The following is a 14127-nucleotide window of genomic DNA, read 5'->3' as shown; positions in this document are numbered from 1 at the left end:
GTGCTATTTCCCTGGACACCCGAGCACGACAGCATTCCTATTCCGAAGTTTGCACGTGGCTCAGTCCTCCAGCCAGCTCGGGGCCCACAGGAGAGTTGCCAGGGCTCGTTGACTTTTGAGTCCAGGCTAACATGGCTGACTCATCACTGCGGACCCCAGGAGAACCTGGCATAGTCAGTCTGGTGCAATGCAAATAAAAGACGTAATTTAAAACTTGCGAGGTGGTAGGTGCAATTTGGTCACTTTCATAAGGAATAAGGTCCAGTTCCTAGATCCACATCTGCCACCGTGTCTCTGCAATAGACTGACTAAGGGTTTGTCAGGTTAATTCTGGATAACTGCGGACATATGAATCACTCTGGACAGCTGAGGCCCGGGCAGTGTTCAGAAAACCAGAGACTGGCAGCCGCTGGTCCACAGATAAGCTGATGGAGTACTGATAGCCTGCTGGGCACACAGCCATCTGCTTTCCTTTTGGAAAATGTTGCCAGTCCCACTGCCATTACCTCTCCGAGGCTGGCGTGAGCTGCTCTCTAGGGGTTGAAGGTACCAGACTGATAGGCAGAATGGAAAGGAGCTGGATTTTGTACTCAGTATCTCATTGTCCAAGGCAGTTGTCTGTCTGAGTTGGGATAGACTGACCCACTCTGCAAAGCCCAAGCTTGTGAGTCCTGTCTAGCTGAACTCCCTCTATATCTCAGGGACAGCAGGGAAAGCATTGGTGGCCATCAGTTCTCGGCAGCCCGGCAGCCCAGCAGCCACTCCCTGAAAGGGGGTTTCTGCTCACGGGCAGTCGCCCTCCGCTCTCCCACTTTGGCCAACTGGCTCTAAGCACAAGCCCTGAGGTATAGCCCAGAGGTTGCTGTGCAGGCTATGTTGGGGGGACCTGCCAACGAAAAGCCCACTGAAGGTCAGGGAGTGTGCTCAGGGTGGGGACTCATCTTTAGCTTGTTGATGGAGCACCTTCAGCCTCAAGTGCTATGCTAGTCCCTAGCTATGCTTTAAGGAACAAACAGCATCCTATCCAGGGGATCTTAGAGTCTCCATAGCATCCTGCTTGGGAAAAGACCAGACCTCAAAACATTTCAGAGGTCCTTGCACCAGGGCAGGCACCTTATTCCTCTAAAGTTGCTACTTCCTCCCCTTCAGCGACCCAATGAACTTCCACATCTGTTTCCAAGGGTTACGCGAACAAACGCCCACAGTAAGCAACACACAACACAAATGTATCCTATTACAGTTCTGGAGGTCAAACATAGAAAATCAAGGCACTAGCAGAGGTGGGGGTCTCCAGACTCTAGGGCAGACCACTACAACTTGCCCAGAAGGTGTCAAGAGGCAGGTATGTCACCTATTGGCTGCTTCCGTATTCAAGGTCAGCGGCACAGCATTCTCTGAATTGTGTGTCCTCAAACACCCACCTCAGGTGCCTACCCTGCAATCGCATCAACCACAAAGGCTGGTCATCTTCCCTCCCCAAAATCCTCACTCTAAACCCAGGTGCAATGTGCTTTTGAACTTGGAAGTTCAAAACAGTCTGCAGATGAGGATGAAGACCACTTTGGGGGACACTCATTATTCAACCTAAAATACATTACAGATGAGTCTCCCATCCTTAGAGTCTGGTCTCTCCTCATTAGTAGATTGGTTGTGGCACAGACCTGACTACTAACCGGGGAGCTGTCCACAAGGGGCCAGGCCTAGGCCAGCATCAGGACCAGGGTTCAAGCCTTGTCTATGGGTCTAAAGGACTGGCATCTCCCCTCTCCCACTTGCAACGACAGGAGAGGGAGAAGCAGAATGGGTGGGTGGTCTTCTCCTCAGTTACAAACCTCTCCTGGCGCTCCACTTTGGGGTTTGCTTTCCCTTTGGGGTAAAAATTCATTTCATCAAGAAAATAATTAAGTTGTGGGGAGCCTGAGGAAAGGGGTGCTCCCGGAGACAGGGCTGCTCTCCAAGGACCCAGAAGGAACCAGAGGTCATCACTAATGCTGCCTCCCAAGAGCAGGTGACCTAAGACCCCACCAGCAAGATGTAGTCCTAATGCATAGTGAAAGAGAAAGAGAGACAGGGACAAGCAGAGAGGGGGTCATGTGGCGGGGGATTGAAGTCTGGGCTCAGAGACCATTGGGCTCAACATAATCCCTCCTCCTCCTCCAAGGGTTAGTGGCTCAGAGAACAGTAGTAGCTCCTGAAGACATACAAGTGAGGCTGTGAGCTCTCAGATCTGAATTCTCCCAGCTTGGGGGACCTCACTGTTCACGGGACCTGTCCTGGGCCTCCTTGTCTCATCTAGAACCCTTTGCCCATTTGGGAATGTCCTAGTCACCTGCCTTCACAGACCCTCAGGCATAGGCTAGGCACAGATGTTTCTACAGGGGAAGGAGGTGACCATAAAGGAACCAGGGCCACCTCACAGTGAGAAGGGAAAGGGACGCTGCAGACAGACAGAGGCCTTGGCCTTACCCAGACCCACAGGCAGGGCTGGACCCCAAGCTTGCACAGACAGGAATTAATCGAAGGTTCAGTTCCTGGATGAAAAGCTAAGGTGACGAGGAAAAGGAAGCTGAGGGTTTTTTTTTTTTCTTCATTCCTCAGATAGGGCCTGAGTCTAGAACTCAAGCTCTGGATAGAACCCTAAGAAGAGGTACCAGCCCCCAGGAGTCTCCTGATGGCTCTGTGAATTCTCAGCAGCTTCTCTTAAATTATGCCAGCCCTAGAAAGATACCTGGTAAGTGGATGTAGACAGGTGGCCCTGGAATCTCTCTGAAAGGAGTTGGAAAGTAAGAGTCATGACACCAGGTACCTCAGGTTGTCTAGGAAGAACTCTGGGAAGCAGAAGTGGCTGTTTTTCCTAATGTGACGTGTAACAGTAGCAGGTCCAGCGACAGCTGGTTGAGACACACGTCCTACTCTCGTGGATGCCAATTTTTCCAGGGGACTGCCTGACAACTAGGACAAGGCCCCCACAGGGCATTATGGGTCCTCTGAAGCCAGCCGAGGACTGTCAGGACATCCTGGAACTCTGTGGACCAGGCTGGCCTTGAACTTACAGAGATCCACCTCCTTCTGCCTCCCCGAGTGCTGGGATTAAAGGCGTGTGCCACCACCATCCAGCACAACTATACTTTCTTTAGGGTGGGCACAGATTTCACATTGCCTCGTGGCAAGTGAACCATCACCAGCCCACTCAAAGGGTCAAGAAGCCATGTAATGTCACGCCACACTGGGAACAGAGCCACCATATCATCCTCCGCCTATGAGGGCACAGCTGATGGCCAGGCTTCCTGCCAGATGTAATCCCCAGGATCTGCTAACGCTACAAGGGTTTGCTACAAGAACTGGGCTCCAGCAGAAAGCAATAGACACTCATTGTACATCTCTCTTACAGCAGCGCCCAGCCCCCTGTGTGGGTATCTGGCTTCACTCAAAGCTTTCCAGAGCAGGCACCCAGCTTCATGGAGTCCTTTGCCTGCAGATGAGCAAAATGAGCAGACCCGCTCAAGACAACCTCCCTGAGCGGAGTCCATCCTTCAACAGAGTCTGCCAGTCTAGGCTTCCACCACCAGGGATGAGTTAGAAGTCATGACAAATGCTATGTATGCATTATAGGCTGACCACCAAGCAGGCCAACACACAAACACGGCATGCAGAGTTACTGCCACAAGCAGACACAAAGAAATACCCCCGAGAGAGGAAGGCGGTGGTACGATGGTTAAAATAGCATAACTTCAAAATGTTTGATAAAATTAGTAATGTTTTTGAAGTGCCGGTAGCTAGCTCTGGCATGACCTGAGGAAAATTAGCTCTACCCAGCTGGAAGGGCCCTACCTCTCCTGAAGGCCCAACCACAGCCCCCGCACCCAACCCCAGCTCTGACTGGAAGCATCCAAGATAAGGACCGTGAGAACACGGAGCTGGACGGAACCCAGGCCCCTGGCACTCTGCCTCCACAGAGATAAGAGAAGGCCCTGCTGCCCGTCGTCGCCACTCACTCTTCCCTCAGCCCCCAGACTCCTGGCGTCTGCAAGCGCACGCCGTCTACCTTCCTTCTGTCTCTCAGAGCAGGCACCCGAGGCGTCCAGAAACCCAAACAAGAGAAGAGAAAATCAATGACTGAATGGGACAGCAGCGGATTGGCATTCACCCTAAGGTACCTGCCCGGTGACCAGTGTGGCCTCTCTGCCCACGTCTCCAGGTATGGACGAGCCAGAGGTGAAGGGAAGCCACTGAGGTTGCCCACTAACGCTGGCAGCCACTCTGCTGGCAGCCACTCTGCTGGCTGGCCTCTTTAGCCACCTTAGAAATCACAGGTGCTGTTCCCATGAAGACATCTGGCTTACCTAGGATGAGAGACCTTCGGAGAAAGCAGGGCTACTTCAGCGGACCCCTTCATCTGAATGGGTTGGGGCTTTGTCTACCAAAGGCCCTAGAAGACTTGCACCCTCTCCCCACATCCATCCAAACTCTCAGTAGAAGGGTAAACACCATCAATACACAACCATCCCTATCTCCATCACCTCCCCTCCCCCAGCCCCACCAGGGCCAAGCAGCACAGCCATCCGAGTGCAGGCAGTGATTTCCCAGAAGGCATTCTCCATGGAAAGGGCTGCCTTTGTCCTAGAGGCATGGAGCACCTGGATTCTGGTGTGCAGGATTTCACACAGTGTCATATCCCTGGCCACTAAACCCACTCTTCTTCCCAAGTCCTCCACATGGAGGCTGAGTGGAAGGCTAACTACCACAACATCAAGGCAAGCTCTCACTCTGAGCTCGCTCCAGGTCGGCTTTCCCATCACTGCTCCTGCTCACAGTGAATGGCTTTGTGCTGGCAGGCTTTTTGAAGATGGGACCCTGCTACAGAAATCTGATACCGTTTCAAAGACATTTAAGCTCAGCTTTGAAATAGGAGGCCGGGTGGCTGCTAACTATGAAGCTACTCAAAAACCAAACAAAAACAGTGAGTGGTTCTAAACCAAAATTAATGGATAGATGATGGGTGGATGGATGGATGGATGGATGGATGGGTGGATGGATGGATGGGTGGATGGATGGGTGGGTGGATGGGTAGGTGGGTGGGTGGGTGGGCGGGTGGATGGATGGGTGGGTGGGTGGGTGGATGGATGGATGGGCAGGTAGATGGATGGATGGGCGGGTGGATGGATGGGTGGGTGGGTGGATGGATGGGTGGGTAGGCGGGTGGGTGGATGGATGGATGGATAGATGGATGGATGGATGGATGGATGTGGATGGATGGATGGATGGGTGTGGATGGATGGGTGAATGGATGGATGGGTGTGGATGGATGGGTGGATGGATGGATGAATGAATAGACAGACGGATAAGTAGATAGATGGATAGATAGAAGAATGGGTAGATGAACAATGTGATGCTACCTGCAGAATTTAAACCTTAGCAGGGTATGGTGGTGCATGCCTTTAATCCCAGCACTTGCAGGTGGATCACTGTGAGTTTGAGTCCAGCCTGTTCTACAAATGAGCTTCAAGACAGCCCTGGCTATTATGCAGAGAAACCCCATCTCAGGGGGTAAAAAAGAGGAATTTAAACCTAGGCTTTACCCATAACCCACCACTGATCCCCCTCCACAGGTAGCCTCATCTCATCTTCTTGTAGAATCTCTAAGCCTTTGTCTATCCGGCACCTTTTCTGTGGGACACCCTAGAGTCAAACCTCACCATGGCCAGAGCTGGTAATTAGTGACCCAGCACTTCTTACATGTACCTCCAGAACATCCTGACCTTCTGGAAGCTGGGGATAGCTGAGGACCTGCTACAGGCTGATGCTGGGTATCCATGACCTGACCAATTATAACACCTCCCCACACACATACAAAGTACCCACAGGGGATCAGCCTGGTAGTGACCCCATCTGCCAGCATGGAATTCCGGAGAGGTGTATAGGCTTGTGGGCTGCTTCTCCACGCTAGGGTTCTGACTGCAGCAGCCAGGATGCTCTGCTTAGGCTTGTCCACGTGAAGGAGCCAGGGAGAAGATACGCTCCCACAGGCAAGGACTAGACAGACGCCTGCAGCCTGAAGCTGACCTGACTCAGCGCAGCTGTGATCAAAAGCCACCCCACACGAGCACAGACCCACCAACCTGACATGCATCTCTCAGCCAGCAACCTGACTCCCACATCCCCATCCAGCCCACCCTATTGCTACAGACAAAAAAATACCTAGAGTCCCTGCCTAAAGGGGCTGTCTATCCCAGGAGGGACACAGTGTAAGTTGCACAGATACATTGTATGTCATGAAAACAGTCCTACAGTGAGATGGGGAGACATGATGAATCATAGGAAGACACAGAGCAGTGTGGATGAGAACCAAGGGTCCTCAGCTGCCCAGGACACGTAGCCAGGAGCTCTTTCTTCTCTCCTATGATGGGGAACCCATGATTCAAGGACAGGTGACAGCCCCCATACCATCTGACACACAGCACAAAGCTTGCCCCATCTTCTGCTGCCTCAGAAAACAGACCTGCATGACCTCACTCCAGTGCCAGGGAGCCTGCCAAGATGGCTCCAAGAAAGGAATCCAGGCCTGACCAAAGCTGAATCCCAAGCCCTGAAATGCTAGGGTGGGAGATAGAGCTAGAGAAAAAGCTGGCCTGGCCAGAGGAAAAGAGCCGTTCAGTCCATGGGGTGCATGCTAGGTGCCCCCAAACTGGTCTATTATCTAGCCATGCCACTTGTGTTTTAAAGTGTACCAAATTTTTAAACTTCATAGCATACCAAATATATTTTTATTTTCCTAGTGTTTGACACACACACTGCTCACACATATATATACACACGCACACACATATGCTCACACATACACGTGCATGTGCACACACATACACACATCCTCACAACCACACACACATGTTCACACATACACACAAACATACACATGCATGCACACGCATGCATACGTGCATATGCTCACAATACACACAATGCACACATGCTCACACGCATACACAAAAATACACACATGCTCATACACAACACACACTCCAGCATCCAATCTTGGGAGTTTCTGCTAGGCCCTATGCAGTAGGTCTATCTGGTGGCAGCCAGGAAACATCATTCCACTTTAGAGTACCGGGCTCACCCTTGAGATAGACACTATTGTTGCTACCTGTTTCTTCTCTGACTGAAAAACTGAAGCTTTACCCCTAACAGAGAGCCAGGGTAAAGCTCTGAGCCCTGAGTCTACATCTCTGGTCCAAGAGATGTTCATGGAGTAGTGGTCCTCGCACCATGAAATCACACAGGACCCTGACCCAGGGAACCCACCCCAGATGGAGACAGAACTCAGCACTTTACATGAACACAGAATATGTGTGTGTACATGTATGCATGTGTGTGCACACTGTTCTGGCATGCCCCATGATCTTCCATGCATGAGTGTATATTGTGTTTCTCTTTGTGGATGAAGTTTCATTGGCGGGGAGGGCTTGCGTGTGTGTGTGTGTGTGTGTGTGTGTGTGTGCATGTATGGTGTGCATTTGTGTGTGATTGTGGGAATGTGTGCCTGTTCATGTGCACTTTTGGGTGTGGAGGTTTGAGATCGGACAGCTCTGATTGTCCTGGAACTCGCTTTATAGACCAAGCTGGCCTCAAACTCACAGAGATCCTTCTGTCTCTGCCTCCTGAGTGCTAGGATTAAAAGTAAGAGGCACCACTGCCCAGTTCGTGTGCACATTTATGTATGAATGCACGTGTGGGCGTGGCACAAATGTAAATTAATTTATGTAAATGAGTGCATTGTGGTTTGCATTGTGTGAACATGTATGCTATCTGTATGCACATTTCTGCATATACATTTGTGTATGAACGTATGGGCACTGGAGCCCTGAGCACATACATGCATAAATATTCATTCTGTATAGTACATTTTCCAAGTGGAACAGTGGAGAGGGAGGCAGCACTCTGGCCTGATCAGCCTGCACTCTGGGGAGGTTGGCTCACTCCTTCTAGGTTTCCTTGAAGAGGGCTTCCCCTCTCTCAGTCCTCCTTTCCTTGAAGGAAAACAAGAGTACCCTGAAAAACAAGTTTTGCTGAAATTCAAAACTATCTTGAGGCCTTTGCATTTGAATCCTGAAGACTCCCCAGTGGGTGAGCCAACTGGGAGCCCTTTCCCACTAACTTAAAGCCTAGTGTTACCAGTGCCCAGGTGCTCTGTCCCTGCAGACCTACGGCGGCGGCGGGAATGCAGCTCCAGGGCACTGCTTGGCAGTGCAGTGCGCTAGCGCACCCCTGGGCAGTGGGACGTCTTGGAATCTGGTGGGGGAGTCAAGCACCGGAAAAGCTGGGGACAAGCAAGTGTAAAGATAGCTCCAGAGTGGCTGGCTGTGAGCATCCCCCAGATGCCTCCTTGGCATGTCCTCTTTCCTCACAGACCCCTCCCGAAAGTCCATAACCACATGGCACATACGTGAGTCCACAAGAGAAGAAACTACAGACAGATAGGGACCCTATATACCCTAGGAATCACAGGCGGTGTGGCAGCTTCAACACCAAAGGCAGTTTAAGGGTAAATGTACAATCTGCTGTTTCTGAACCATCTGAGCATCTGAACCACAGAATCACAGGACTAGTGAAAAAACAGAAGAGGGCTTTGCACAGCTTAGAGACACTGGGAGACACAGCACACAGCGAGGCCTCAAGGTAGGTGGGGGCAATTTCTACATATCCCAAGCAAATCATGCACCTTGCCATCCGGATTTCAGGCATATTAGCTCTTCCCCCAATAACTTAAAGCTCACTAGTTATCTTGGTTCAGGGGACTCAGCCCCCATAGGATGAGGAGCCTTGGCCCTGTTGGGGGAGGGGGCGGTGCAAGAACACAAGCCCCCGCTGAACAGCTTTTGGCTCAACCTCCAGGACACAGAAGTCTGCATTCCACGGGCCTCTCTAAAAAGACCTTCCTGCCCCCGAGGGTACAAGGCTGAAAACCCCAACAACAGTCACAGCGAAGTAGCCAGAGACACGCCACTTTCCCCAAGCATATCCTTAGATCTCACCAAAGCTTACAGACACACAGGTTTGTTCCACCCAAAGGCTAAAATTAAAACCCATCACACCTTTGTTTTCTAAGCTTGAAATCAAGTCTAGCTGGGGGCTGGGATGTGCTGGTTTCTCCAGCATCTTCCTTTGTCATCAGTGGTTACAGAAGAGGCCCCAAGCTTACAAATCCCTGTCTGCAGCCCCTGCCAGGCCTTCATTTGATTAATAGCCCCAAGTGCCATGTGGTCAGTAAGAACGGCCTGGCCGTAGTTAATACAAATAAATGAAGAATTAGCTGCTACCAACCAACAGGTGTTTTTCAGATCTGCTGTTTAAAAGAGCCTGGACTGCTATTTAGCCAGAAGTGACTAAGCCACAGAAGCAATGAACCAAGTCATTTTTCCCTCCCAGAGTGATTCCCCTCCTCTTTTCCTCTTTCATCCTTCTTGATGCTGTGACAAGAGGCCGGTGACCACCGCAGGTGACACCGCTAACCAGAGGATACGCAGAGTACCGATTTGGGGAGGTCACCCGCAGGCGCCTTTGTGATAAAGCGCGGGGGTTTCCAGCCTGGCAGTCTGGCATTGCACCAGCCCCCTACTCAGGGGCTTTGTGGACATGCTGAGCAGGAGAAGAGCAGCCAGTTTTTGGCTAGTTGCTGAATCTCAGAGCAAAGGAAGTTCTCGGTGCGCACATGGGACAGCGGAGAAGGCAACGAATCCGTGGGCTTAGGAGCATTGTTGCCGGTCTGGCTGCGCTTGGCGCTCAGCAGCATCAAAGAGGACCGCGAGCAACCCGACACCACCGCAGGCGCGGGGGACAGGGGCTTTGCGCAGCAGCGGCGCACAAAGACTAGCCGGCCACCGAAGTCCGGCCATGGGCAAACGCGCGCAGTTTTGCCTCAACAGGTTGGAAACTCCAAAGATGACGCTATGCACTTAATGATCTTCCTCGGTCTTTCTCAGCCGTGACAAATCCCGCCCACGGTCCCTCCTGGGAATCTGGAGGGACCCCGCGGCAGCCGCTAGCTCAAGCATTGCTGAGAATGAGGCCAGGGAGGGCGACGATGGCGAGGTGGGCCACTGGCGGATGCCTCCGCTCCTTACTGGCCTCAGGCAGCGCGCAGCTGACGAAGCGCACAAACTTCTCCCCAGAGCCGCTTAAGTTTGGTCATTCCACGAGGGACTCCAGAGGCGGACATCTCGCACCACCCTGGTCCAACCGCACCCCGGGAACCCCAGGCGCCCGGAGTCTAGAGAATGAATGGATAGCATAAGTGAGCGACACAACGCTGAAAGTGCCGGCACCGCGAGACTCCTGCGAGCTCCAGCCAGCACCCGCCACCTGCGTGTAGGCAGGGACCCGGCCCCTGCTGCCTCCCTGCCGAACGCGCAGAGTGAAAGGTGGCTATCGCCAGGATAAGCCAGAGACCTGCACAAAGGGCACGGGAGGCCGGCGGGCACTGGGGCACCGAGTTATATTTCCACCCGAGCTTACCTGGCTTTGCCCAGGCCACGCGTACCACCAGCAGCAAGACCAAACTAGTGAGCACGTCCAGAAGGTGCCGCCTCCGGAGCCTGTGCCACCTGTGGACAACAACCACAGGTTAGCGGGACCCGGGCGTCCCCCACCCCCTCGCACCCTTTAGCCCTGCACCCGCCAGCAGCCCGAACCTGGGCGCCATCTCCGCAAGCCTGGCGGTCTGCGCCCCCCTGATGTTGCGCCAGAGCCTCGGGGAGCCGCTTGCCCACAGCGCTCCGACCGCTGCAGCAGGCTAGGGCAGGGGCGGGCAGGGACGAGCAGGGGCGGGCCGAGGCGGGGCGGGGCGGAGACAGCTCAATGGGCGGGGCGCTGGGCGCTGGGCTGGGCCAGGAAGAGCCCGGTGAGTGGTCGGGTGGATTGGGAATCTAGGGACAAGCAAGTTGGACAAGGACAGGTATCTAGTAGCCCCTGAATGGCAATCTCTCCCTCCCCTCAATGTGTTCAATGCGTGTTCTTCCTCATACCAAGCTGCCTCGCGAAGCTGCCAGAGGCTACATGTGAGATCCAGGCTCAAACCCAGAGCAAAGTGTAGGGACAACCCACATTCATTAATTCCAGTCTATTGCAGGACATGTGCTCAATTCGTGAGGTGGACTGCCAGGAAGGCAGGCTATTTGAAGAAAGACGTCTACCCCCAGTGGCCACTGGAGAGAGACACTGGTCACTCCTTACCCCTCTCCTGCAGGTGTACAGGTGTTATGAAGCCTGCCATGCCCAGGGGTGACCCCTGCCCCCACCCCCACCCCCACACTTGATACACCCAGAGAGAAGGAAGCACCTTCGAGGACACACACACACACACACACACACACACGACCCTGTTTCTCTCCCACCAGGTTGGCACTCTTGGCGCCCTACCTCCTTCCTCCAGCAACTAGACAGCATGACCCTCCCGGCAAGGCCTTTAACAAAACCAAAGAAGCTCACATCCATCACACAGCAAATTGAGATTCCAGAAAGCCATTCCCACTAACCTAGCCACATTCCCCCAAACTCCTGGACCTCATCTTTGCCCATCCCCCACTGTCCTTCCTGGCCTGACTCCTCTGGACCACAGTGAAGAGCCACAGCCTGACTCCCCAGCCCCTCTCACAGCCCCACCCCCAGCCTGTAACACCTCAAGTGATTCCTTTTTGTTGTTGTAGACCAGAGACCAAGTCCTTCCCCCTCACCCCTCAGCTCCACCCCAGGCCCTCCTAAACCTCCCAGGCCCCTCTCAGGTCTCCCCCTATTACCTTCTGACCCAGGCTGGCTCTGCCCTCCCCCTGCCCGCTGCTCTGCTGCTGCAGCCCGAGGCCTGCTTGGGATTCTGATCCTCTCACATCATCCTCCGGCTTCAAAGGCCGGATCCTGCCCCGGACCCAGGGCCTGCCTGGTCTCGCCCATCCACCTGGCCCACATCCCCACTTCATCTGCCTTCAAACCTGGAGTCCCCGTCCAGGTGAAAAGGGCACAGAGAGGAAGCCGGCAAGCTAGAGAATTGTGATCTGCAGTGTTACAGAGTCAAAATGATTGATGGCCCCGCACTCATTTTCAAAACTATTTCAGGGGAGGATAGATCTAGGCACTGGCTGTGCCTGGCAGGTCTTTGTGTTTCTGAGCACCCCAAGTCCAAGTGTGTGTGTCTCCACAGTTACACACAGTAGGTGCATGTGTGTCGGTTGGCATGCATTCATGTATGCATACATGTAGGAGCAAGTCCTGGATCTCAGTGATCCTGTCTCTCTTTATTAACATGTTTACCTATCCGGAAGCCATGCCCCAAGTGAGGAGTCTGGGGCAGGCGCACAGGGTGGGGAGGGGGCTCTTGGCTCTTCTGCCTGCCTCCCAGGCAGGTCTACTTCCACCACGATAGAGCCAGCGGCGAGAGCTCAAGATAGCCGGTGAGAGCTCAACCGTGTGTCCAAAAGAGCAGGCCTCTGCAGGTGGCAGGATGGAGCCCCCCCAGGGCTGTCTGCAGTTTCTCAGGGGAACCCCAGAAAAGGGTAGGGACCATGCTAGTCCCAGTCACCTTTGGGCTTCAGAGTTAGCTGACAGCCTCCTTCCCCTGTTGGACACCTCTGGGCAGAGATGAGTCCATTTGGGGGGAATTTGGTGGGGGAGGACAGGGAGCAGTAGGAGACCCCAAGCCTGGTTGTCTTCCCCAGACACAGAGAAGATGATTCTGCAAAGGACCTGAGTACCAAACGGTGGCAGAAAAGGGAAAGCACCAAGATGAGCTCTCAGATCTAAGCATCGTGATTGGATGCAACGCTGGATGCTAAACACATTCTCCACTATCCTACCCCGGGCCGTCACAGTGTTCCCATCATCCCCATAACATTCACAATTTTCTCCTATTAGAGTTTTGTTCCCTTCAGAAACACAAGGAAGAAGTAATTGCTAAAGATGGGGGAATGGGCAATGAAAATACAGATGTGCACTTAGGGAATTCTCAGTTAATGCTGTGTGCCCTCCTCTTCCACATAAACATGGGATTTGCTCAGGGGAGCAGGGCTCAACCTCCTGCCCTTAGTTGATCCTCCGCAGCTGGGGGCACAGAGGAGAAAACACAGAGGGGGGGAGGGAGGGAGGGAGAGGGGGAGGGAGGGAGATGAGTCCCCAACATGGTGCCTGGTTTTCCTAGCACAATGGGATCAGGCGCAGGTTCTGCTGCTCCTCCTGTGTCCAGAGAGGCACCGTGGAGTTGGATGTGGACCACATGTGAGTCAGCTTCCTACCGCTGTCGCAAAATACGTGAAAAACATCAACTTATAAGGAAGGAAGTCTTGTTTAGGCTTGTAATTTCTTAGAATTCAGACTATGGTTGGCCCAGTCACCTTGGGACCTTAGGCCAGGCAAAACATCATGACAGGAAGCCTGTGGCAGAAGAGACTGCCCACCTCACGGTGGTCGTAAAACAGAGAGATAGATACTGGGAAGACTGCAGTCCCAACAGTCCCTCCAACAGCATGCCCCATGACTTAATTCTCCACCAGGCCCTTGACTTTCCTCCACCTCCCAATGACACCAGAGGCTCAGGATCAAACCTTCAACACATGGATTTTTGGGGAAACATGTAAAATTCAAATTACAATGGCCACCCAAGTAAATTTTCACCAGGAAGGGGACACCACAGAATAGGCCAGGGAGTTGGATAAAGCACAAGTGTATATCAGAAGTCTAGTTTCAGCCACGCCCCACCCTGGAGTCCTCAGACGTGAGCACACACAGTGCGGCTGCTCACGTTCAGGCTGTGGGCACCCTCCTGAAAGGCGCAGAGAATTCCTGTGCTCTGGCCCCTGCTGGACTATGTCCCTTGGCTCTATGACAGTCCATCTCGGCACGGCACTGGTGACCATGTGAGCTGTCCTTTGACCATGTTTTTTGCTTCCTTGCATAGCCACACCTCCTCTGCTTTGTGATGCTCCAGGTTCATCGTGTGGGGTCATCTGGCCCCTTTAGGTCTGCCCTCAGCTCTGTTCCAGGCCTGGTCCTGGTAGATAGTTCCATAGAATTGGATGAAAACCTCGGACCTATGCGCCTAAGGGTGACAGCCCTCTAGCCCGTCTCATTGTGGCCACGGCTCGG

General features: G+C 53.2%; 1 protein-coding gene across 1 annotated transcript in view; it reads right to left on the bottom strand.

Moving 5' to 3' along the window:
- Col18a1 (collagen type XVIII alpha 1 chain) overlaps positions 1-10752 on the bottom strand; it is a 107767-nt gene extending 97015 nt beyond the window's left edge. Inside the window, exons 1-2 of the mRNA XM_041634388.1 lie at positions 10689-10752; positions 10513-10601 (exon numbers count right to left, since the gene is read on the bottom strand). Coding sequence (XP_041490322.1) covers positions 10513-10601; positions 10689-10699 — 100 coding nt within the window. The 5' untranslated portion in view covers positions 10700-10752. The remainder of the gene's footprint in view (positions 1-10512; positions 10602-10688) is intronic.
- Positions 10753-14127: the final 3375 nt, after the last annotated feature.

The sequence above is a fragment of the Microtus oregoni genome, unplaced genomic scaffold (genome assembly GCF_018167655.1).
Source record: "Microtus oregoni isolate MIOR12 unplaced genomic scaffold, Mior012 000046F_ref0000063, whole genome shotgun sequence".
Lineage (NCBI taxonomy): Eukaryota > Metazoa > Chordata > Mammalia > Rodentia > Cricetidae > Microtus > Microtus oregoni.
The sequence above is the reverse complement of the archived record's forward strand: the minus strand, read 5'-3'. Positions and strand labels throughout refer to the sequence as shown.